This window comes from Oncorhynchus clarkii, chromosome 25 (genome assembly GCF_045791955.1).
Source record: "Oncorhynchus clarkii lewisi isolate Uvic-CL-2024 chromosome 25, UVic_Ocla_1.0, whole genome shotgun sequence".
Taxonomy (NCBI): Eukaryota; Metazoa; Chordata; class Actinopteri; order Salmoniformes; family Salmonidae; genus Oncorhynchus; species Oncorhynchus clarkii.
In genome coordinates, this window is record NC_092171.1 from 12457559 (window position 1) to 12481960 (window position 24402).

The 24402-nt window shown below is 42.1% G+C and overlaps 1 protein-coding gene across 2 annotated transcripts in view; it reads left to right on the plus strand.

The window, feature by feature from the left end:
• Positions 1-24402, plus strand: part of LOC139383984 (leukocyte receptor tyrosine kinase) — a 72160-nt gene that overhangs the window by 31400 nt on the left and 16358 nt on the right. For both annotated transcript variants that reach the window (XM_071128613.1, XM_071128614.1), the window contains 14 exons: positions 2364-2513; positions 2773-3001; positions 4983-5122; positions 5229-5369; positions 10999-11148; positions 14400-14500; positions 14800-14960; positions 15237-15331; positions 18656-18754; positions 19017-19191; positions 20171-20321; positions 20538-20657; positions 21048-21204; positions 21695-21877. In XM_071128613.1, the coding sequence (XP_070984714.1) occupies positions 2364-2513; positions 2773-3001; positions 4983-5122; positions 5229-5369; positions 10999-11148; positions 14400-14500; positions 14800-14960; positions 15237-15331; positions 18656-18754; positions 19017-19191; positions 20171-20321; positions 20538-20657; positions 21048-21204; positions 21695-21877 (2052 nt within the window). The remainder of the gene's footprint in view (positions 1-2363; positions 2514-2772; positions 3002-4982; positions 5123-5228; positions 5370-10998; positions 11149-14399; positions 14501-14799; positions 14961-15236; positions 15332-18655; positions 18755-19016; positions 19192-20170; positions 20322-20537; positions 20658-21047; positions 21205-21694; positions 21878-24402) is intronic.

Genomic DNA, 24402 nt, shown 5'->3' on the forward strand with positions numbered 1-24402 from the left:
CATTGAAAGCACTAATCTAATACAGTGTTTGTCACAGCTTTTACAACATTGTAATGTGTTCGTCTTGAAATTTAGTGTAACACAAAAAGCCTCATCTGCCTTGTTTATTCATGTCAAAAGCATGCTTGTATTTATAGTAACCCATCAAACTGCATGCAATAAAAACAATTTTATTACATTTTCAACCTAACCACTTCTATTAGGATATTTCCGCGTCCCAGAAGAGAGGGATGGTGTCACGTCCTGACCTTAGTTCCTTTTTTATGTCTCTATTTTAGTTTGGTCAGGATGTGAGTTGGGGTGGGCATTCTATGTTTTTGTTCTATGTTTTGTATTTCTGCTTTTGGCCTGGTATGGTTCCCAATCAGAGGCAGCTGTCAATCGTTGTCTCTGATTGAGAACCATACTTAGGCAGCCTGTGTTTCCACTATGATTTGTGGGTAGTTGTTTTCTGTCTCTGTGTCTGCACCAGACAGAACTGTTTCGTTTTCGTTCGTTCTCTTATTATTTTTGTTTTTGTGTGTTCAGTTTAATTAAATATTAACATGGACACGTACCACGCTGCATATTGGTCCGATCTTTCATACTCCTCAGAAGAGGAGGAAAGCCGTTACAGATGGCTTTCTTATATTCTTATATATTTTCCTCTTCCAGACTGACATTCCCTTCTGCTGATAATGGAGTTGTTTCAATGTCTGATCGTTCACAAATGACAAGCTTCATCAGACACAAAGCAGCGTTGTTAGTTTGAACTATAAAATGCTTTTGAATTGTTTTGTTGGTGTCTTATTGGAGAAATGCTAGATATCTCCTGCACTACACCTTAGGCAAGTTCAAGCGCAAATGGAATTAGTCTGAAATGGACAATAACAGCTCCAAACACTAAGCAGGGTTTCTAAGGTCATTTTAGTCAATTCTGGTTGATGAGAAGAAACTGTACTGAATATGTACTGACATGAGTAATTTGTGCATGATTGTGTGAGTGTAGCAGACTCCAGACACCAAAGAGTTAATTAAATAGTTAACCAATAGCTACCCAGACTATCTGCATTGACCCCCTTTTACACAACTCTTTTGACTCATCACATACGCTGCTGCTACTGTTATCTATCATATTATCTATCCTGTTGCCTAGTCACTTATATGTACATATCTACCACAATTACCTCGTACCCCTCCACATCGACTCGGTACTGGTACCCCGTGTATATAGCCAGGTTATCGTTACTCATTGTGTATTTATTCCTCATCTTGTTTTATCTCTGCATTGTTGGGAAGGGCCTGTAAATAAGCATTCCACTGTTAGTCTACACCTATTTTTTACAAAGCATGTGGCAAATTTGATTTGGATTTGATTTTTAATGATGGCCTTTTGTTAAGGCTCAGAGATGCTTTATAAAGAGTTTTCAATGTCAAACTAAATAGAAATGTTCTACTGAATATGCTGTATCTGGTTTGGTATCTGCTGTTCTTGGAGGTAGGCAGAGTTGTCTGTTTATTGCCATTATCGGAGTCTGGTAAATGTGCTCTCAGATAATGCATGTCAGAGAGCTCCTTTGGTATGAGTGGAAAATGTCACTGACCCCTGTGAGGTTACCACTTATGTGGATCACTCTGCATTGCTTGTCTGAATGTGTTCAGAATTACAGTAGAAACAGTAATGCCCACAAACTGTGGTATCTGTGCCGAGGATGTGTCAGCAATCATGAGATTATCACTCCAATTCTATGCTGTCGTTGAAGATGAAGTCTATACTGTAGCTAATTTACTGAAACCATAATGTTTCAAATGATAATTGCGCTGGGATTTGGTTCATTTCTGCATATTTCACCCATGGGCATTTGGAGTTTCTTCTTCCCATCTAAGGAACTATTGGTGGAGTGGAGTACACAGTTAAGGAGTTGTGGCGCAGTGGTCTAAGGCACTGCATCTCAATGCTAGAGGTGTCACTACAGACCTGGGATCGATCCCTGGTTTGATCCTGGGCTGTATCACAACTGGCCATGATTGGGAATCCCATAGGGCAATTTGTTCTTTACTGACTTGCTTATTAAAATAAATAAAAATCTCGTCATACTTCTGAAGCAGGATGCCATGTTGGCCTAAATTGGCATCAGATAAGGATAATTATTTCCGTGGGTTGTGTCTCCATTTCATTCATTTGTATAAATACTGTCAACTCATTTGATTACAAATCTATTTCAGATGTAGTTTCCCTCTTGAGTTCCATGTTGACGTCAATGAATACAGTACAATGTTAATGGTATCATACAGTTACAGTGGCCAGTGTTGAGCAAGAATGTGTGACAGGTCCATAGAGTCAGTCTCAGACCTAATGAAACTCTTTATCCTCACTCCTGCAGTTACCTCCTGTGATTTTGAATCGCCTTGCTCCTGGAGCTTCTCCAATCACAGCAGCAGATATGATTGGAGGGTCACATCACCACAGCAACACAGATCCAGCACACAGGCCATGAGACCGGTCAGCGACCATTCGGAGGGGAGCTCTGATGGTAAGGGAGGAAGCACAGTCACAAATTGTGTTTTTTACTCACACTTTTAATGTGGTACTCCTTTTATCTCACAGAGAGCATGGTGTAGTATACTGTATTCAGAGAGACGTAATGGAGTCATTAGATAGATGGTGTTGAGTGCTGGGAAAACAGGCAAGAGAGAAGGGGAACAATTTTAAAATGTTGTTTCGCTCTATAATCAACTATTTTTATTTTTTTTACTTCTGGGAAATTATTGTCTGGTTCCCTCCCTTTCTAGGTCACTTCCTGCTTTTGAGTGCCTCTGCGGCCTCCAGGGCATCTAGAAAGTGTGAATACCACATCACTAGTCCAGTGGTCTACAGTAGTGGTCCACTGTGCCGTCTGCAGCTGGCCCGCTTTGAGTCAGGGCCCACCGCTGGAAACCTCTCAGTCTTAGTGAAACCAGTCGACTCGGCATCTGTCATCAGCACAACAGCTCTCAGTGGCAGAGCCCAAGATGGCACCAGGTCAGCAAGGCCTTATGATTAGATGTTATGCTCATGTTTAGCCATTTGTGTTTCAATTATATGCTTGTTCACTTGAACATTCCACACAACTTTTCAACTATTTCTATTTTGTATGCTTACAGTAGTAGGATTTACTGTACTAGCTCTACACTGCATCCATGTGTAACTCACTTACGGTACCTACGGTACTCTACAATGTATCTTGAGTACGTTCTTAGTGATGAAATCTGGCAGTGAACTCAGAATCCTATACACATCCACCTAATACAGTAGTGAAAGAAAGGGGCCAGCATTGCATTGAAACACTGCTAGTAACTATAAGGTACTCAGTCTGTTGATGGATTGAAGTGGTTGTTTTAAGAAACACATGGATTATTCTGCTATAATGCACTGAAGTGCAGGTCCTTGGGATGCCTAGAGGGACTTGACATACAATAAGCTTTAAGTATGGCATGGAAATACCACTACATCCCTTGACATGGAGAGAGATCATCTTTGTGTAACTATTGTTGGGCAAATGTCCTTAATATTGATCTAATGTTGGGCACAGGCATTCTGGGACCAGATAAAAGCATTTTGCTTCCAAATGCAGACCCTGAAAATGAATTTGGACATAATTGGCCTGGACAGTAGCGTGGAGGGATGGGCTATGTCTATGCAACAAGGTTATACCCTGGCCTCTTTATTTGGAGAGTAATGGAGTGCTTGTCCATTATGAAAAAGGTTTTAACTCACAGACTGTAAGATGGTGAGTACTGGGGATGACAGGTCACCTTAATCTCCACTGGAAGCAAGACATACTGTATAAACAGGGGTGGAAGGGGTGGAAATATAGAAGAAACAGATGGAATGAATGAATAAATGAATGAAAGCTTTCAGCTTGACAAGTTGTTTTTTCACAGAATGTACAGCACTGTGTAATGTTCAGCACTCACCCACCGTAATGTGCAGAGACATTTGAACCTATTAGCTGAGGTAGTAATAGAAGTGAGCTTTTAAGAGCATCTCATTTGGGGGGGGGGGGCTCACGTGAATAGATGGTTGTTGTATGGCAGAGACAGCATAGAGTTAATATGAACAGTGTATACTATATGTTGTCAAGAAAGGATGGAATCTAGACAGTTTGAAATGAATTTTATTTGGGCAAAAGATATACAGAAATGTTTACAATGTGTCGCCAGAGGATAGCACATGATTAATTAAAACACTTGTTTCTAAAGTGATGTAAAAACATACATGATTAGACAAAATGACAAAGAAAGACATTACATTCACATTTCCATCCCAAAAAGTGCCACTGCAGATTGCACTTAAAAATAGTTTGAATGAGCAGATGTTGAGATGGTGGACATAATATGTTACGTTATGCTGACTTCAGTTGAGAGGGAAATGTATAAACCTCCATTTAAAATGTCCTAATATAATCTTTAAGTGTAGTATAATGGTTGCTTGGGTATGAAGATGCAACACATTCCTCCCATAAAAGTGAAGTTGTTTGATGACCAGAGACTGTTTGTGACATAGACAAGGCTGCTTAGATGTTTATTTGAACAGAAAGTCCTTTCAAGATTTTGCTGCCCAGACAAACATGCCACAACCTCACACACACACACACACACACACACACACACACACACACACACACACACACACACACACACACACACACACACACGCACACGCACACACAAGCACACGTTTTGTTCTTCTATCTTCGTGGGGACCTACAGTTTTTTCTCCATTCAAAACCCTAACCCTAACCATTAACCCCATACCCTTACCCTAATTCTAACCCTAAACCTAATCCCTAAGTTTAAAATAGCCTTTGTCCTCATGAAGACGTGGGAAATGTCCCCACAAGGGAGAATGTTCCTTGTTTTACTATCTTTGTGGGGACTTTTGTTGATTTTATGTCCCCACAAGCGTAGAAGAGCCAACCCACACACACATGCACAGTTAACCCTCTCTTTGCTTGGAACAGGGCCCAGTGGGAGGTGCTGGAGACGGTGATTGGAGAGGTGGATGAGCCCTTCCAGGTGACCCTGCTCTACTCCACTTGCCTGGGGAAGGATAGGGGGACTCTGGCTCTCGACTCCCTGGAGCTCATAGACTGTGACATGGGTAAATTCTGAATTACATCTCCGAACGTTAATAGAAACATAAAAATGCTATAATGTTTTTCCGGGAACTAATCTGGAAACTAAATGTGAACTCTTTCTTGTTCCAGGACACCATGAATTACAGCTGGGCACAGACTGTGACGAGATCACTTCTTTCCACTGTGAGCTAGGAGGCTGCATTGACAAGACTAGAGTATGTGACTTCCACAGTGACTGCCCCCTAGGGGAGGATGAGGGATTTATCTGTGGTGAGTCTAAGGCCTTAAAGGGATACTGCGAGATTCTGGCAATTAAGCAGTTTTTCTACTTTTTCTACGCAGAGTCAGATGAAAAGTAGAAAAATGTATTGATTACCAGAATCCCGCAGTATTCCAAAGAGCAGCTTCAACAGTGCAACAACGTCACATGACATTACTGACGTTGAATTCAGGGTCCAGATTTTTCATGGTCATCATGTGGCTAGGACAAATCCTGGGCCCTATGTATGTGTACCTTGCATCTGATCTTTCCAAGAAAGATGTTGTCGAATATGTGTGTATATTTCATCCAAACATCATACTTTGAGAAATCTGAATAAGTTGTGTAACATTCTGAAATTTCAAATAGGCCTTCACCATAATTCATTGCCAGCTTAGATTTTTTTAAATCTTATAAACCTCACCAAAGTAAATCTTATAACGTAGTGATCAGATTATGTTTGAAACAGCTAACCCTAAAGGAAAAATAGTTTCAGCATCTTAAATCACATCGTTTTTGGTTGGGTATTCTCATTGGATTAAATTAATGCAATTAGAAGTGACGAGAGTGATGTGACAAGCCACAAAGACAGAGTGTGGTACCACTGGCAGGGTGCATGCCACCTGCATTAACTGTATTAAAGTTTAAGGCCATGATGAATTGTTAATCCTTTCACTGGAGGCAGTGGATTAGCCAACAGTAAGTGCTCTCCTTCTCTCTACTGTGTGTCTCAGTCAGTTCCTTCTCTCTACTGTGTCTCAGTCAGTTCCTTCTCTCTACTGTGTGTCTCAGTCAGTTCCTTCTCTCTACTGTGTGTCTCAGTCAGTTCCTTCTCTCTACTGTGTGTCTCAGTCAGTTCCTTCTCTCTACTGTGTGTCTCAGTCAGTTCCTTCTCTCTACTGTGTCTCAGTCAGTTCCTTCTCTCTACTGTGTGTCTCAGTCAGTTCCTTCTCTCTACTGTGTGTCTCAGTCAGTTCCTTCTCTCTACTGTGTCTCAGTCAGTTCCTTCTCTCTACTGTGTGTCTCAGTCAGTTCCTTCTCTCTACTGTGTGTCTCAGTCAGTTCCTTCTCTCTACTGTGTGTCTCAGTCAGTTCCTTCTCTCTACTGTGTCTCAGTCAGTTCATTCACTCTACTGTGTGTCAGTCAGTTCCTTCGCTCTACTGTGTGTCTCAGTCAGTTCCTTCTCTCTACTGTGTGTCTCAGTCAGTTCCTTCTCTCTACTGTGTGTCTCAGTCAGTTCCTTCTCTCTACTGTGTCTCAGTCAGTTCCTTCTCTCTACTGTGTGTCTCAGTCAGTTCCTTCTCTCTACTGTGTGTCTCAGTCAGTTCCTTCTCTCCACTGTGTGTCTCAGTCAGTTCCTTCTCTCTACTGTGTGTCTCAGTCAGTTCCTTCTCTCTACTGTGTGTCTCAGTCAGTTCCTTCTCTCTACTGTGTGTCTCAGTCAGTTCCTTCTCTCTACTGTGTGTCTCAGTCAGTTCCTTCTCTCTACTGTGTGTCTCAGTCAGTTCCTTCTCTCTACTGTGTCTCAGTCAGTTCCTTCTCTCTACTGTGTGTCTCAGTCAGTTCCTTCTCTCTACTGTGTGTCTCAGTCAGTTCCTTCTCTCTACTGTGTGTCTCAGTCAGTTCCTTCTCTCTACTGTGTCTCAGTCAGTTCCTTCACTCTACTGTGTGTCAGTCAGTTCCTTCGCTCTACTGTGTGTCTCAGTCAGTTCCTTCTCTCTACTGTGTGTCTCAGTCAGTTCCTTCTCTCTACTGTGTGTCTCAGTCAGTTCCTTCTCTCTACTGTGTCTCAGTCAGTTCCTTCTCTCTACTGTGTGTCTCAGTCAGTTCCTTCTCTCTACTGTGTGTCTCAGTCAGTTCCTTCTCTCTACTGTGTGTCTCAGTCAGTTCCTTCTCTCTACTGTGTGTCTCAGTCAGTTCCTTCTCTCTACTGTGTGTCTCAGTCAGTTCCTTCTCTCTACTGTGTGTCTCAGTCAGTTCCTTCTCTCTACTGTGTCTCAGTCAGTTCCTTCTCTCTACTGTGTGTCTCAGTCAGTTCCTTCTCTCTACTGTGTGTCTCAGTCAGTTCCTTCTCTCTACTGTGTGTCTCAGTCAGTTCCTTCTCTCTACTGTGTCTCAGTCAGTTCCTTCACTCTACTGTGTGTCAGTCAGTTCCTTCGCTCTACTGTGTGTCTCAGTCAGTTCCTTCTCTCTACTGTGTGTCTCAGTCAGTTCCTTCTCTCTACTGTGTGTCTCAGTCAGTTCCTTCTCTCTACTGTGTCTCAGTCAGTTCCTTCTCTCTACTGTGTGTCTCAGTCAGTTCCTTCTCTCTACTGTGTGTCTCAGTCAGTCAGTTCCTTCTCTCTACTGTGTGTCTCAGTCAGTTCCTTCTCTCTACTGTGTGTCTCAGTCAGTTCCTTCTCTCTACTGTGTGTCTCAGTCAGTTCCTTCTCTCTACTGTGTGTCTCAGTCAGTTCCTTCTCTCTACTGTGTGTCTCAGTCAGTTCCTTCTCTCTACTGTGTGTCTCAGTCAGTTCCTTCTCTCTACTGTGTGTCTCAGTCAGTTCCTTCTCTCTACTGTGTGTCTCAGTCAGTTCCTTCGCTCTACTGTGTAACAACCACTAGATGGGCATTGCATTAAGAGACAGAAATGTGGCAAAAGAGTCATTCCACTAAGGCTAATTTTTTTATTTGGACCATTCTCTGTGGGTTTAATACATGTGCTGTTTCTCCAAGACACCACTTGGAACTGAAATACCATTATTAAACTGGCATTTGAATGTAAATGCTCGTTTAAACGGCAGCTTTGTGAATGTATACAAAGGGAATTGATTAGTTAGTGACAACATGAAGGTAGCAGTCAACGCTTGCAGCCCTTGCATCAATGCTCACATCAACACCATTAGTCATAAAAGCCCTCTTAACACTCAATCAGAACACATTCAATGCAAAGAATGGTTCAGACATGGAGAATACAACTTGTACCTCCAGTAGGTAATTAAGAGGCTATTCTCATTGACAAACATTTAAGGAGAGGCAGCATGACAAGATTTCAATTGACATAATATGTACATCAGTGGAGGTTGCTGATGGGAGGACGGCTCATAGTAATGCCTGGAATGGAGTATATGGAATGGTATCAAACATGTGGTTTATACTATTTCATTGACTCCATTCCAGCCATTACTATGAGCCGTCCTCCCCTCAACAGCCTCCACTGATGTACATAAACTTTTCAATGTAGGTTACAGCCTTACTTTTCGTTGTGGCTGGCAATGTGACGTTCTTGTTCTGCAGCTCCAAATTTACCGTAAATATTAGTATCACAGCAGCCACTGGTACTGGCTAGCCAGTAAGCTTGCAGGCTATTCAACAATGCAAGCAACTTTTCCTCTAAAACATATTAGCTAGCTACATTCTTGAATAATGCAGCTAAACCATAGTACACTCTTGAGTAATGCAACAATTCACAAGCACGTGAATTGTGGGTTCATTTTTTTGTTCGTACACGCATTAGCTAAATGTAGTTTGCAAGACAATAAAACAGCTAGCTATCAATGCTAGCTAGTAACGTTAGCATATCAAACATGAATGTTTACCCCTCTCATACGAGTATAAAACTACAGTTTCAGCGTATTAAAGTTACCATAGAACAAAGCGCCCACTGGGCACAAACTGGTTGAATCACCATTGTTTCAACGTCATTTGTCAACGTATTGTGACGTTGAATCTACGTGGGAAATACATTGGATTTGAAAAAAGTATTCAACGTAAACTCTTTTGAGGGTGAAATTTCAACCACAGGATTATGTCATCATGGTAACCAAATGTAAACAGAAAAAACCTTGCATAAAATATGTTTAATTTGTTTAGTTTGTTCAACGTTATATCCACTAACAGAAAAAAAACAACAGGCAGGGCAGCACCTCCTACTGGAGAATTGATCTATCTACAGCTACCCTTTTCTCCTATCCAGGGTTTTAACCAAGCCCTGCTTAGCTATTTGTCATTGACTATTACCAATGTGCCATCGTGAGAATGATTGTTGAAAGAGCTCCACTTAAAAACTACTAGGTTGCTATCAAAGTCATACCAAAGGGAAGGTTTAACAGAGCAAATTTAATGGGACCATACTTTATCGCATACAGCGGCTCCGGAAAGTATTCAGACCCCTTCACTTTTTCCATTTTTTTTTACGCCTTATTCTAAAATGGATTAAATAAATACAAATCCTCAGCAATCTGCACACAATGCCCAATAATGACAAAGCAAAAACAGGTTTTTAGACATTTTTGCAAATGTATTAAAAATGAAAACAGATACTTATTTACATAAGTATTCAGATCCTCTGCTATGAGACTTGAAATTGAGCTCAGGTGCATCTTGTTTCTATTGATCATCCAATCTGCAAATTGATTAGAGTCCACCTTCGGTAAACTTAATTGATTGGACATGATTTGGAAAGGCACACACCTGTCTATATAAGGTCTCACAGTTGACAGTGCATGGCAGAACAAAAAAAAAGCTATGAAGTGGAAAGAATTCTTGACAACCAAACACAATTCAGTATCACTTTTGAAATAAATAAAATAGCCTATTAACTTGTTAACAAATGATATGCTGGCTTCACATTTCCAACTCAACCAAAAATACAAATTAAAGAATGGGATTAAGTCAGTGGCTCAGATGGATCTAACCAAGCAGTATATATATATATATCTAATTTAAAAGTTGATATTTGGTTGTGTTCTCAACCAAACACAATTCAATACTCATGTTGTAATATATTAAATAGCCTAAAGTTAAGGTTATCTAACAAACTAATGTAACATTCAACTTTGAAATTAGTAACACATCTATGGCCATATTTTGAGGTTACTCTAACTATACATTTCTTCTTATGTTATTACTGAATATAAAGCGTGGATGTTCAAGATAGGTCATCACAGGTCAGTAGAGATCTTCACAATTGCTGTTAAATTCTGTGCAGCATCTCAAACTGCATTGATCACTTGCACCATGTACTTTTAATGTAATCTCAACTGCAATCCAGGTCATTTGCATCTGTCTTTAGACGAAGTGCAGCAATAACAGATTAATCTGATATATAAAAAAACTAAATATCTGACATTGTATTCCCATGAACTTTAGTGTGCTTTTAAAGGGATACTTCAGGATTTTGGCAATTAAGCCCTTTATCTACTTCCCCCCCGAGTCAGATGAATTGGTGGATACAGTTTTTATGTCTCTGCGTGCAGTTTTAAGGAAGTCACTAACTAGCGCAATTGCTAACTATCGTTAGCGCAATGACTGAAAGTGCATGGTAGCTGTTAGCATGCTAGTAGATACCATAGTTTACACTACCCTGCTTAGACCTAATAAGACCTATTGAATAGTGTGACCCTGATGAGACGCTGTGGGTTCAGCACAGTAGAATAGCCTTTCTTTTGCATACTCAAGAGACACTACATTCTGAGAAGAAAAGATCATGTGCTGGGAGTGCTCAAATTGGTGTACAAGGTGGTCTTTGAAAAGGGGAGTCTGTGGACCTAGTCACTATGTCCTATGTTTATAATTTTCTAGAAGCTTTCATTTGTATAAACTGTATCTGAATTTATAAGGGTATAGGGTACTGAATGAGCCACTGTGTCCCCTTGCAGACACTCTGCCTTATGGAGCCCACTGTTCCTTTGAGCCTGGGTCCTGTGGCTGGTCAACGTCCAGTGAGCTGTCCTCTTGGAGGAGGGTCAGTGGGGAGGAACTGGAACACAGTAAAGACATGCTGGGGACAGCTCTGCAAAACACCCAAGGTAAATGGTGCAAAACACACCAGGTCACTCAAAGGGTACCAGTCTTTAAATGGCTGGCTAACACTTTATTTGAAGGGGGTATACATGGCACCTTTATCAGGCTAGACATAAATAGAGGTTGGGTATTGCATTGTGCTGTATAAAGTATCAATTTTACTCTAGACTGGTCCTCATCCTGTAAATTGAGTATTGTTTTCAAAACATTGGGAATCTAATGGCTTAGTACAGTGTCGTGTCTTTGGCTATGCCGGTTTAAGTAATATGACATGCTATTCTATAAAATAATTTATCCGTAATTAATATTACCTGTTTGAGCTAATCATGTAAATGTAATTAACTAGAGAGTCGGGCACCACAAAATAATATTTATAGAGCTGTTATCTTCCGAATAAACTCTTAAAGACCTAGTAATATTTTACGTCAATAGCAGTCAATATTAATCGTAATCTTAATTCAGTCTCATCTGAAAGTTGTAAATTCTTGGTTATCTGCACAAACCCTGGCTAACAAGTTGAACCAGCAATACAAAATTGGGTTTAATTATTTATTTACTAAATACCTAACTAATCACACAGAATTACACATACACATAATTAAATCATAACTTGATTACAAATGACGTATTAAAGGAAAACGTCCCTAGCGGGCGAAACAGATATGACAACTTGTTACACAAAAGAAAAGGGGCTGGGTTTGAGTGAAAGAGCGAGACGACTGAGGAACAAAGGGCGAAGCTGTGCTATCGTAAATACAGTATCTTATGCATTCTAAATTACCGCCCATTTGGAAAAGGAAAATGCAATAAATATTTACTCTTGCGCTTCGGTAGGTTGGTGGTAGATGGAAGGCCGTGTTGCCCAACCGAGTCCTTTGAAGAATGTCTCTGGTTGTCAATTGGATACGTTGTAGTAACGTCGTTGTGTGATAGACGGGATACTCTGTCTGTTCCTTCCTAACCCTCGTTTGCAGCGGCTGTTGCTAACTCAACGGCTAGGAGGTATCACTTCCGTAGTGAATAAGAGTTCAAAGTTCATACCATTCGCAACCAAAGCTCTCGCTAATGTTGGCTTCGTTCTGTAGTTATTATCTGAACCATTCTGACATTGGACCGTCATCCTCACGTCCTCGGAACAGGAGGTTATATTGTCATCAAGGCTTTATATAGGAAGGGAGAGGAGGGCGTGTTTGAAAACTTTTATAGCCCATGTCCCTTCACAGGGGCGGGCCACTGATTGAGTAGAGCCCTACCTTACGAAAACCCAAATCTCACATTTTAGAAGCTAAAATCACATTTCATCCCATCACGAATAATTTCATATTCAAACATTTAAATTGAACAACAATTCCATGTGAATCCGATAACTCTGATGTGTAGACTTCCCACTGTAGAGTTTGTCATCTTATCATTGATGAGAATGTCTCAGATGACAACCGAACTGACATCATATTCATTAAGTACCACCGCATATGTTCAATTGGTCGGGTTACCAGAATATAGTTCATTTCCCCCCACCTTCTGATGTTCCCAGAATCTCTATGTTAACCAAGGGTTTGCAAATGTAACATTAGTACGGTAGAGAGAGGAAAAAGGGGGGAAGAGGTATTTATGACTGTCATAAACCTACCCCCAGGCCAACGTCATGACAACAGTATTTCCCAAACTCGATCCTGGGGAACCCAAGGGGTGCACATTTAGTTTTTTGCCCGTAGCACTACACAGATGATTCAAATAACCAACTCATCATTAAACTTTGATTATTTAAATCAGCTATCTAGTGTTAGGGCAAAACCCAAAACCTGCACCCCTTGGGGTACCCCAGAACCGAGTTTGGCAAACACTGGCTTAGTCAGTCAAGTTCCACTGCTTTTCCCCTCTATTCAGGGAATGATTAGACCTGGTACACCAGGTGGGTGCCATTAATTATTAGGAAGAATAGAAAACCAGCAGGCTCCAGACCTCAATGTCACGTTGGTATAAAGGTTTTGGGAGACAGGCGCAGGAATGCGTAATAGTTTTTAAAATTCTACTCAAATGACAGCATTGACAAACATTACACAAAACACAGGGTGAAACGAAAACAAAAGAGCGAGGAGTACCTCAGATAATAACAGACGCGCACAATGATTAACACACGGGACGAAACCCGTAATCATCTGCGCAATCCACAATGACACGAAAGCCAAAACAGACAGCACAGGTACTCACACGAACCAACGGACATTGTAACAATAATCAACAAGACACTGGTAAACCAAGGGCACACTTATTCAATTACTAATCAGTGGGAATAGGGGACAGGTGTGTGTAATGAAAGTACCGGAGGGATCCGTGACACTCGTAGGGTAAATTGAATAATCCTGCCAGCAGGCTCCAGACCTCATAGGGTAAGAGTTGAATAGTCCTGCCAGCAGGCTCCAGACCTCACAGGGTAAGAGTTGAATACTCCTGCCAGCAGGCTCCAGACCTCGCAGGGTAAATGTTGAATACTCCTTCCAGCAGGCTCCAGACCTCGTAGGGTAAGTGCTGAATACTCCTGCCAGCAGGCTCCAGACCTCATAGGGTAAGAGTTGAATACTCCTGCCAGCAGGCGCTAGACCTCGTAGGGTAAGAGTTGAATACTCCTGCCAGCAGGCGCCAGACCTCGTAGGGTAAATGTTGAATACTCCTGCCAGCAGGCTCCAGACCTCGTAGGGTAAGAGTTGAATACTCCTGCCAGCAGGCTCCAGACCTCGTAGGGTAAGTGTTGAATACTCCTGCCAGCAGGCGCCAGACCTCGTAGGGTAAATGTTGAATACTCCTGCCAGCAGGCTCCAGACCTCGTAGGGTAAGAGTTGAATACTCCTGCCAGCAGGCTCCAGACCTCGTAGGGTAAGTGTTGAATACTCCTGCCTTTTGGGGTTATCACTGAATATATTTGAATAACATCCTTTGGAAAGTTTGTAGATGATTTACAATCAGTTATTATACTTAAATACGTTCTATCTAGCCCAGCATGATGTGGTGTGAGGTAAAACGTGCCATGTTTCTGCAGAATTGATTTCCTGTCACTGACTTCTGCATTTCAGTTTATAGCTCCAATTGGTTTCATTCCAAGTTGACAAGCACTGCACCAAGGCAATATATATTGTTTTGCAGATGAGGACTGAAAGGCTGTTCTCTTCAGAGCTCTATCAGTCATGCACTTTTGAGTGGTGTAAAATTATGTCAGTGTTCACTCCCCTCAGTGTTGCGGTTATTGTCTCCCCCCAAGGGCACTTCCTGTTCCTGGCGGTGAGAGGGAACAGTTCCAGTATTAAAGCGTCTGTCCGAAGTTCCTCATTCCCCCGACCGGTCTCTACCATAGCCTGTCAGGTGAGAAAAATAGACATATCTTTCCACCAATGGCTTCCTTGCAATCTCCCCTACTAACTACATGCTCACTGATGACTCACGGATGAGTTCTCACAGAGGACGTTTTAGAAACACCCTCAAAGATGCCAGAATCTCACAACCGTAGCCAAGTCAGGTGGTCACAGCGGGTCTATCATAACAAAGAGCAGTCCTCTAGTACCACACACAGAATTTTAAACATCATACAATTAAGCCATATTCAAGTCTTCAAATGTCATGAAATTCACTGTTCTCGATGTTCTCGATGTCTCTGTCTGCAGTTGCATTTCTCCCTGTATCTCTATGGGGAGTTTAATGGCACCGTGTTGCTGTCGCTAGAGGATAACAGTACTGTTGCATCCCCGTTGGTGTGGGAGAGGTCTGGACAGTGGAAAGACAACTGGCAGGACATCACTCTGCAGCTACCTGCCCTCCTCAATGGGTACAGTGCCTTCATTTACTGCTAAATTACTGACCAGAAGTGTCAAACATACAGCACATAAAAGCTCAAAGTTCATTTCTTGAGTGATTGTAGTTCAGTAATAAATGATGACTGTGTTAGTACAAAATATATTTTTGTAGTATACTGTATAGGAAATGCATGTATGTGAAAGAATTTGATATGTGAAAGAATTTAAGGTACTTTTTGGTACTTAAACTAATATGAAAATAATGCCACTGTGTTTCCCTCCATTCATGGTGATGTGTGTTTACCCAGGTTCCACCTCAAGGTGAAGGCTCTGTGGGGACCAGGCTCCAATGCTGACATCGCCCTAGATGACATCGCCCTGGGGGCAGCATGCTTTGACACAGGTAGCCCTCCATGTAACACAATCTGTACACAAAACAAAGGCAGCTCTCATTATAGAGACTGTAGCATACTGTGTGGCTAGAGTACAGTGGGCAACCATTTGGAGGGCTCCTAGCACGTCATTGAATAATCTCTCAAACAAACAGTGAAAGAGTAAAACTCCCTAAATGTCTTAAGATTACATACTGATTGAGAGGGGCCTCTTTCATAAAGATATAGCTAATAAGATTCCTTAACCCATTACAGTCTAAGCCCAGTACTAAGCTGTATTCAATTGTTTTAAGGAGGTCATACCAAGGATCATTTAGCTATTTGAATGTGTATTTTAAGACCCCTTGAAGAATCAAAAAGGATTTACTACATGGAACAACAGTCCCCAAAAAGGAAGTTTGCTCTGAAGTGTCTGAGAGATTTATCTGAGAGATATAAGAAACATCCGGGAAACATTTGTAAATATATTTATATATTTTTACATTCAACCCCTTATTTTTGGCACTAAACAGTCTCTACATACAATGAGTATACCAAACATTATGGGCACCTTCCTAGTATTGAGTTGCACCCCCCCTTTTGCCCTCAGAATAGCGGCAATTCATCGGGGCACCAACTCAACAAGGTGTCGAAAGCGTTCCACCTGGATGCTGTTCCATGTTGACTCCAATTCTTCCCGCAGTTGTGTCAAGTTGGCTGGATGTCCTTTAGGTGGTAGACACATGGGAAACTGTTGAGCGTAAAAAAAACAGCAGCGTTGCGGTTCTTGACACAAACCGGTGCACCTGGCACCTACTACCATACCCCATTCAAAGGCACTTACTGTAAATCTTGTGTCTTGCCCATTCACCCTCTGAATGGCACACATACACAATCCATGACTCAATTGTCTCAAGGCTTAATAATAATTTTTCAACCTGTCTCCTCCCCTTCATCTACACTGATTGAAGTGGATTTAACAAGTGACATCAATAAGGGATCATAGCTTTCACCTGGATTCACCTGGTCAGTCTAAGTCATGGAAAGAGTAGGTGTTCCTAATGTTTTCTAACACTTTTTTACATTAGTTATTTCTACTGGTACCGGGGGACCTTCACACGAGCAACCGACATGTGCGTGTTCGTGAGAGTCGCACCTTTCCAAATTGTTCGTAGGGCAAATTGTTCCGACGCTACAGATGATTTTGTAAGAAGACCGATTTTCGGGATGTCTCATGGTCTGACATACACCGCTCCAGCTCTGTCACCTTTCAACCCAGATGTGGAGGTGCGACATCGGCGGATCGGTGGATTGAGACGCATCCAATGCAAAAAACAACAACAAATATCTCGAGCTTAAACTGCCACATTTTGATGGGGATTTTTTATTATGCCAATTAGATTTACACAGGGGGCGCGGACATCGACTCTAGGGGGTTAAAGGCCTACTGATGCATCCCCATGAAGTTGCAAATGAGACCTTTTATCAAATCCAATAATATTTTATTGGCCACATTCACATGTTTAGCACATGTTTAGCAGTGTAGCTAAATGCTTGTGTTTCTAACTCCAACAGTGAAGTAATACTAACAATTCACAACAATACACACAATACACACAAACCTAAAAGTAAAAGAATGGAATTAAGGAATATATAATGAGCAATGTCGGAGTGGCATGGTCTAAAATACAGTAGAATAGAATCCAGTACACACATATGAAATTAGTAAATCAAAAATATGTAAACATTATTAAAGTGACTAGTGTTCCATTATTAAAGTGACTAGTGTTCCATTATTAAAGTGACTAGTGTTCCATTATTAAAGTGACTAGTGTTCCATTGTTAAAGTGACTAGTGTTCCATTATTAAAGTGACTAGTGTTCCATTATTAAAGTGACTAGTGTTCCATTATTAAAGTGACTAGTGTTCCATTATTAAAGTGACTAGTGTTCCATTATTAAAGTGACTAGTGTTCCATTATTAAAGTGACTAGTGTTCCATTATTAAAGTGACTAGTGTTCCATTATTAAAGTGACTAGTGTTCCATTATTAAAGTGACTAGTGTTCCATTATTAAAGTGACTAGTGTTCCATTATTAAGTGGCCAGTGATTTCAAAGTCTATGTATATGGGGCAGCAGCCTCTAAGGTGCAGGGTTACGTAACCGGGTGGAAGCCGCCTGGTGATGGCTATTTAACAGTCTGATGGCCTTGAGATAGAAGCTGTTTTTCAGTCTCTTGGTCCCAGCTTTGATGCACCTGTACTGACCTCGCCTTCTGGATGACAGCGGGGTGAACAGGCAGTGGCTCGGGTGGTTGTTGTCCTTGATGATCTTTTTGGCCTTCCTGTGACATCGGGTGCTGTAGATGTCCTCGAGGGCAGGTAGTATGCCCCCGGTGATGCGTTGGGCAGACCGCACCACCCTCTGGAGAGCCCTGCAGCTGATGGAGCATTTCTTATGACTGGAAACAATAGAGCTGTTGAAGCACAGTCAAAGACAGAGAGGAGTCTTAACCGAAGAATGATGCACACAGATGCGATGGCTAACCACGGTTTCCAACCCAGCTGGAGTGCTCCCCAGGAGGCCCAATGATCCACACACTGGCTGATTGGTTCTGAAAGAGGGAAACCGACGTAGAATGCATCTCCCCGGGATTCGAAATCTGCAATCCGACAATAAAATTGTACGCCAACAATGGGTTCCAGTGTCAAGTTATTGTCACGCTCGAGGACACATCTTCTTCGCTCCGTTGATTCTTCTCTACCATGAAACTCTTTGGTCCGAACTCTGGAGAAGCCTGCCAACATTAGTTTAATTTGATAGAAATTGACAATGCGGTTAGGTAAATGTTGGGAGAGAGGCGGGAGGGTTTGCAGAGTCAGTCTGGTGCAAGGCAAATGGTTCTGGTGGCTGCGGGTTGTCGACGCCAGACAGGCACCAGTTGGGCGTGCTATGATCGGCACGCAGATTTATCGGCCCTATTACGTTTTACTGTAGCACATCTCCAGAATTCCACAGCTAATTACAGCTCCTAAGTCATAACCGCCCTTATTGTCTCCTGCTAAGACTTTCACGATGTCCTCCCTCACAATTATTACTTATCTCCTGAAGCCTTTGTCTTTCTCCACAAGTCTGTCTGTCTTTCTTATTCTATCTCCTCAATCCTGCAGCTCATGCCTTTTTATATACTCAACTGGACTGTATCCTGCCCTCACAAAAACACATCTATGCTCTAAATCCTATCTCTGTCTCCGTCTTTGAAGAAACCATAATTAATAGACGTTGTATGAAAGAGAATGCTTTTCTGGTCCGTCTGTAGACTGTAGAGATGAATGTGTCTCTCTCCCTCCTCTCAGATCTCAACTCCCTGCTGCTCGGACACAGATTCCTCCATGAAATGGACTCCATCAGTGAGCTGGATTTCTTCAGCCCCCTCCCAGAGCCCTCTGCCTCAGGTACACTACCAGCTGTTCTAATGGAATATCTTTAGCCTTTCTATGACCAATGGCCTTTGCAATTAGATTTTCGTAGAGCTTTTCCCCTCAATTTGGCAAATTACAACAGGTGCATCCATTAAAGGTGCATCCATTAAAGTAATTTCCTTTGATTTCCTCAGCAGCTACCTCCACTATATGTATGTCTCTCTCCTTTCCATGCAACACAGGGAGTTTGTTTGTTGACTGACATGTGACTCATGTGTCTGTCTCCTCTCCTCAGAGGTGTCCCTGATGACCTGGTGGTTCACATCCTGTGGGGCCAGTGGCCCCCGAGGTCCCACCCAGGCCCAGTGTGACAGCGCATACCGCAACACCAACGTCAGTGTCACAGTGGGCAAGGAGGGTCCGTTCAAAGGAGTGCAGACCTGGAGGGTACCGGCCACCAACAGATACATGTGGGTGCAAATTTTGCTGTTATTCTAATCTTGTAGAAATATGAAAGCTACAGAGAACAACTGTTTTTGCAATCGGAACACTCTTGCGCTAGACTAAACCCTCGGGTAAAGATGCTTGAAACAAGCCCCCTGACCAATGATTGCATCTGCACATCAGTATTGACAGCTGGCAGGAAGCAGCCTTGCCTGAGACATCAGTCAACTGAATGAATACAGGTTAAATACTACCATGTATCACATTCATGTCACGTATCCGCTAGACCTATAGAATATAGGCACGTCTCTGTAGTGTCAAGATTGATTTCCACATCATCCAGGTTAGGAGAGGGGGGTCTTACATGGGATCAGACCGTGTGTGTGTGTGTGTGTGTGTGTGTGTGTGTGTGTGTGTGTGTGTGTGTGTGTGTGTGTGTGTGTGTGTAAGACTGAGGCAGAGTGAGAAGCGTGACTCACCAGCTGGAGGCATAGATTAGTCTGTCTGTGCTCACTGCTCACTCTCTCTTCCTAATCTGGCCCCTGCCAAGCCAAGGCTTTGAACTCATTTATTGTAGTTGCTGGTCTAGTCATGGGGCATTTACAATGAGCTCCATAACACTAGATGATAAAAGGGGTACAGAAAGACAAGAAGTGGGTATCAGTTCTCTGCTCTTCTTTGTTAGCATTGGTATGTTGTTGTCGGGGGGCTCAGCAGAGCTCTGATTACAGTAAAACTACAGAATATTCACCCTGATTTCATCTGATGATACAAGCTGATGATACAAGTCAGTCAGGCAAAGCCTTGGTATTGCAAGTGTTACAGTCTGATTTTGAAGTGCTGCAAACCTTCTGATGCACTATAGAGACCAAACCAACATGGCTTTTTTGCCTCCTTTCTGCAATGCTCACTTTTAATTAATTGAGTAGCCACTGTTATAAGGTCACCCAAGCACCAAAAATGGCCTTCAGTCGTCCCATCACATGTTTACTGTGCCCTCCTCAGGATCTCAGCCTATGGAGCTGCAGGTGGCAAAGGAGCAAAGAACCACAACAAGCGTTCCCACGGTGTCTTCATCTCAGCTATCTTCCCTCTGGAGAAGGGAGACATCGTCTATATACTGGTGGGACATCAAGGGGAGGATGCCTGTCCAGGGGTGAGTGTTAGAAGGGAGAGTTAGGCCACCTCAGGTGATATTATGGATGGATCACCTGCTCTTCAAAGTGTTTAGTTTTCTTTCAACGTTTGATTACTTCCTGGTACCTCGGGTGCCATCCAGAGAGTATTTTCCTCCTGATGGTAGGAAAATATCATTTCAGACTAGCAGCCACTCTCTCTCTCTGATCTGACCATATCCATTTGTTCTCTGTAGAGAAATCCTCTGACACAGAAGATCTGCCTGGGGGAATCCTCAGTGATAGAAGATGAGTTCACTGGTGATGATTGGGCAGGTGGTGGAGGAGGCGGCGGAGGAGCCACCTATATTTACAACGTAAGAGTCCCTAAAAGGAGTCCCTAATCTCAACATAACTTGATTCAACTCTTTTCCGCCTTTACCTCATCTACACAAAATGAAAGCCATGATGGTGTCCATCGGAAGCAGATGTACTGTAGCTGCTAGATATGAACCGATGTATAAGCTGCAAAAAAGTTCTGAGGGAATTCTAAAATATCATTTATCATGGTCTTTCTCTACAGATGTAGTTACAAGCAGTTGAGGTCAGAGGTTATGTTAACTGGTTTGTATCACAAGAGCCCTTTAACCTAGAAGTTGTATGTCTTTGTAACGCTGGACTGGCCCCTAAGTTGCATGATGGACTATGACAGAGGGTAGAGGGGTGCTCTAAAAGCTTTTACTGTGATTGACTGTGACCCCTGCCAGATGGAGGGTGGAGTACTGGTGCCTCTACTCATAGCAGCTGGTGGTGGAGGTAAAGCCTACCTGGAGGACCCAGAGAGCAGCTTGGACCAGATCCCTCTGGAGCAGTATGAGAATGACACGGTGGCCGCCAGCTCCAACGGCAAGACTGGGGCAGCAGGTTGGTAGGGTTGCCTTTACCTCACCCCCTCCATGTGGCCCTTCCCCTGATTCTCTTCACAGAGCTGACGATCTGCTCCCTGAAAACATATGGCTTTCATTCCTCTGACTGCTAAAGCTCCTACTTGAGTGTCTTCAGGAGACAGGACAAGAGTGTGTCAGAGAAAGGGCAGGAGTGCATGTGTTTGTATCAAGAAGCTGGCCCTGTGTCTGGACTGGTTATCCATTGGGTCTGCTTATAATCTTGGTTGCAGCCTTTTGACTTATACAACTGTTGAAAAGGGAGAAACGGCATGCTGTATATGGCAGTACCATGTCAGTGTTCTTGGAAAAGCTTCATGGAACATTCCCAGTAAATCACATTTGACCAGCAGGGTCTTATGGAGCAATTATCGACACATCTTATGCAAACATTGATGGAAGAAGTGTTTAGAGAGCGTGATGGCTAAATGAGGGGTGTGTGTGCGTGCCTGCGTGTGTGTGTGTTGCAGGGGGAGGTGGAGGTTGGAAGGACTCCTCCAGCCACTTGTGGGCAGGGAAGTCTCTCCTGGAGGGGGCCGAGGGGGGTTCCTCCTGTCCCCAAGCCTTATCCAAACTGTCCTGGGCCACCTTCGGGGGGTTTGGAGGGGGAGGGGGAGCCTGCACTGCTGGAGGAGGAGGCGGTGGATACAGAGGTAAGCACACACAAACACACACACACACACACATAATAATAATACTAATATTTATTTACTGCTTTCCTATGTGTTGTACTATACTGTTATTATAGGATGAATCTGACAAGATATTTATGCTGGAGAATTTCCATTGGCCCCAAGGAAATGGGCACATTGATAACATTCACTGCTTTTCTGTCTTTATCTAGTATGATTTACTAGTTGTGGATTGGTGACATAACTCACAGGCCGTTCTGAATGTAATATTATGAGACAGTTTAAAGAATGTTCTACTTCATTGATTGATAAGATTGGGTGTTCCACTTGGCTCCTCTGCAAAACATGATTGAGAGGAGATGGGTCGTTCCATGAAAGAATGCCTTTGATATTTTAAGTAGATGTTGTGCACCAATATTGCATTTTGTCTTTTGTTATATTAAATGAGGTCTCATTTAATATAGACCACATAGAGAATTCAATAAATTCCGATTTTTTAAATGAATAAAGACTTGTTTCATCCCTTACGGATAAACCACATGATTTCACATGTGAAATGTCCATGCTTGGCCTGTGTGAAATCATGTAAAACTAAGTGTTTTTTGGAACACTTCACGTGATGATATTTCACATGAAGTTTCACTTGGATTTTTACATGTGATCACATAACCTTTATATTTTTTGACATGAGATTTCACAGGTGATGTCCTGCAAACAAAAATGAGTAGTTAGGATACACACACAAACTGTATAGTGGCAAGAAAACGTATGTGAACCCTTTGGAAATACCTAGATTTCTGCATGAGTTGGTCATACAATTTGATCTGATCTTCATCTCGGTCACAACAATTGACAAGAACAGTCTGCTTTAACTAATAACACACAAACAATTATATGTTCTCACGTCTTTATTGAACACACCGTGTAAACATTCACAGTGCAGGGTGGGGAAAGTATGTGACACCCTTGGATTTAATAACTGGTTGACCCTCCTTTGGAAGCAATAACCTCAACCAAACTTTTTCTGTAGTTGCTGATCAGACCTGCACAATGGTCAGGAGGAATTTTGGACCATTCCTCTTTACAAAACTGTTTCAGTTCAGCAATATTCTTAGGATGTCTGGTGTGAACTGCTTTCTTGAGGTCATGCCACAGCATCTAAATCGGGTTGAGGTCAGGACTCTGACTGGGCCACTCCAGAAGACATATTTTCTTCTGTTGAAGCCATTCTTCTGTTGATTTACTTCTGTGTTTTGGGACGTTGTCCTGTTGCATCACCCAACTTCTGTTGAGCAAAGCAGCCCCAAACCATGATGCTCCATCCACCATACTTTACAGTTGGGATGAGGTTTTGAGGTGGTGTGCCTTTTTTTCTCCTCACATAGTGTTGTGTGTTCCTTCCCAAACAACTCAACTGTAGTTTCATCTGTCCACAGAATATTTTGCCAGCAGCGCTGTGGAACATCCAGGTGCACTTTTTCTTTGGACAGCAGTGGCTTCTTCCGTGGTGTCCTCCCATGAACATCCTTCTTGTTTAGTGTTTTACGTATCGTAGACTCGTCAACAGAGATGTTGGCATGTTTCAGAGATTTCTGTAAGTCTTTAGCTGACACTCTAGGATTCTTCTTAACCTCATTGAGCATTCCGTGCTGTGCTCTTGCAATCATCTTTGCAGGACGGCCACTCCTAGGGAGAGTAGCAACAGTGCTGAACCTACTCGATTTATAGACAATTTGTCTTACCGTAGACTGATGAACATCAAGGCTTTTAGAGATACTTTTGTAGCCCTTTCCAGCTTTATACAAGTCAACAATTCTTAATATTAAGGTCTTCTGAGACCTCTTTGTTCAAGGCATGGTTCACATCAGGCAATGCTTCTTGTGAATAGCAAACTCACATTTTACGAGTGTTTTTTATAGGGCAAGGCAGCTCTAACCAACATCTCCAATCTCGTCTCATTGATTGGAATCCAGGTTAGCTGACTCCTGACTCCAATTAGCTTTTGGAGAAATGATTAGCCAAGGGGTTCACATACTTTTTCCAACATACACTATGAATGTTTAAAATATGTATTCTATATATACAAGAAAAATACACTAATTTGTTTAAGCATACTATGTTTGTCTATTGTTGTGACTTAGATGAAGATCAGATCAAATTTGATGACCAATTTATGCAGAATCCAGGTAATTCCAAAAGGTTCACATACTTTTTCTTGCCACTGTATATCGTTTAACATAGTGTTTTCAATACTTGACACACTTTGACATACATGATTACATTGTGTATGTTTATTTAAACAGAATAATATGACCCACCAACATTAGACAACTATACAGAAAACCCCTCAAATTTCACCATATCGGGTGAACTGTTCAGAAATCACAGCCCTTTTTGTACATAGTCCCCCGATTTTGGGGGACCAAAAGTATTTGTACAAATTCACTTATATGTGTATTAGAGTTGTAAGTTAAGTTAAGAATTTGGTCCCATATTCATAGCACGCAATGACTACATCAAGCTTGTGACTCTACAAACTTGTTGGA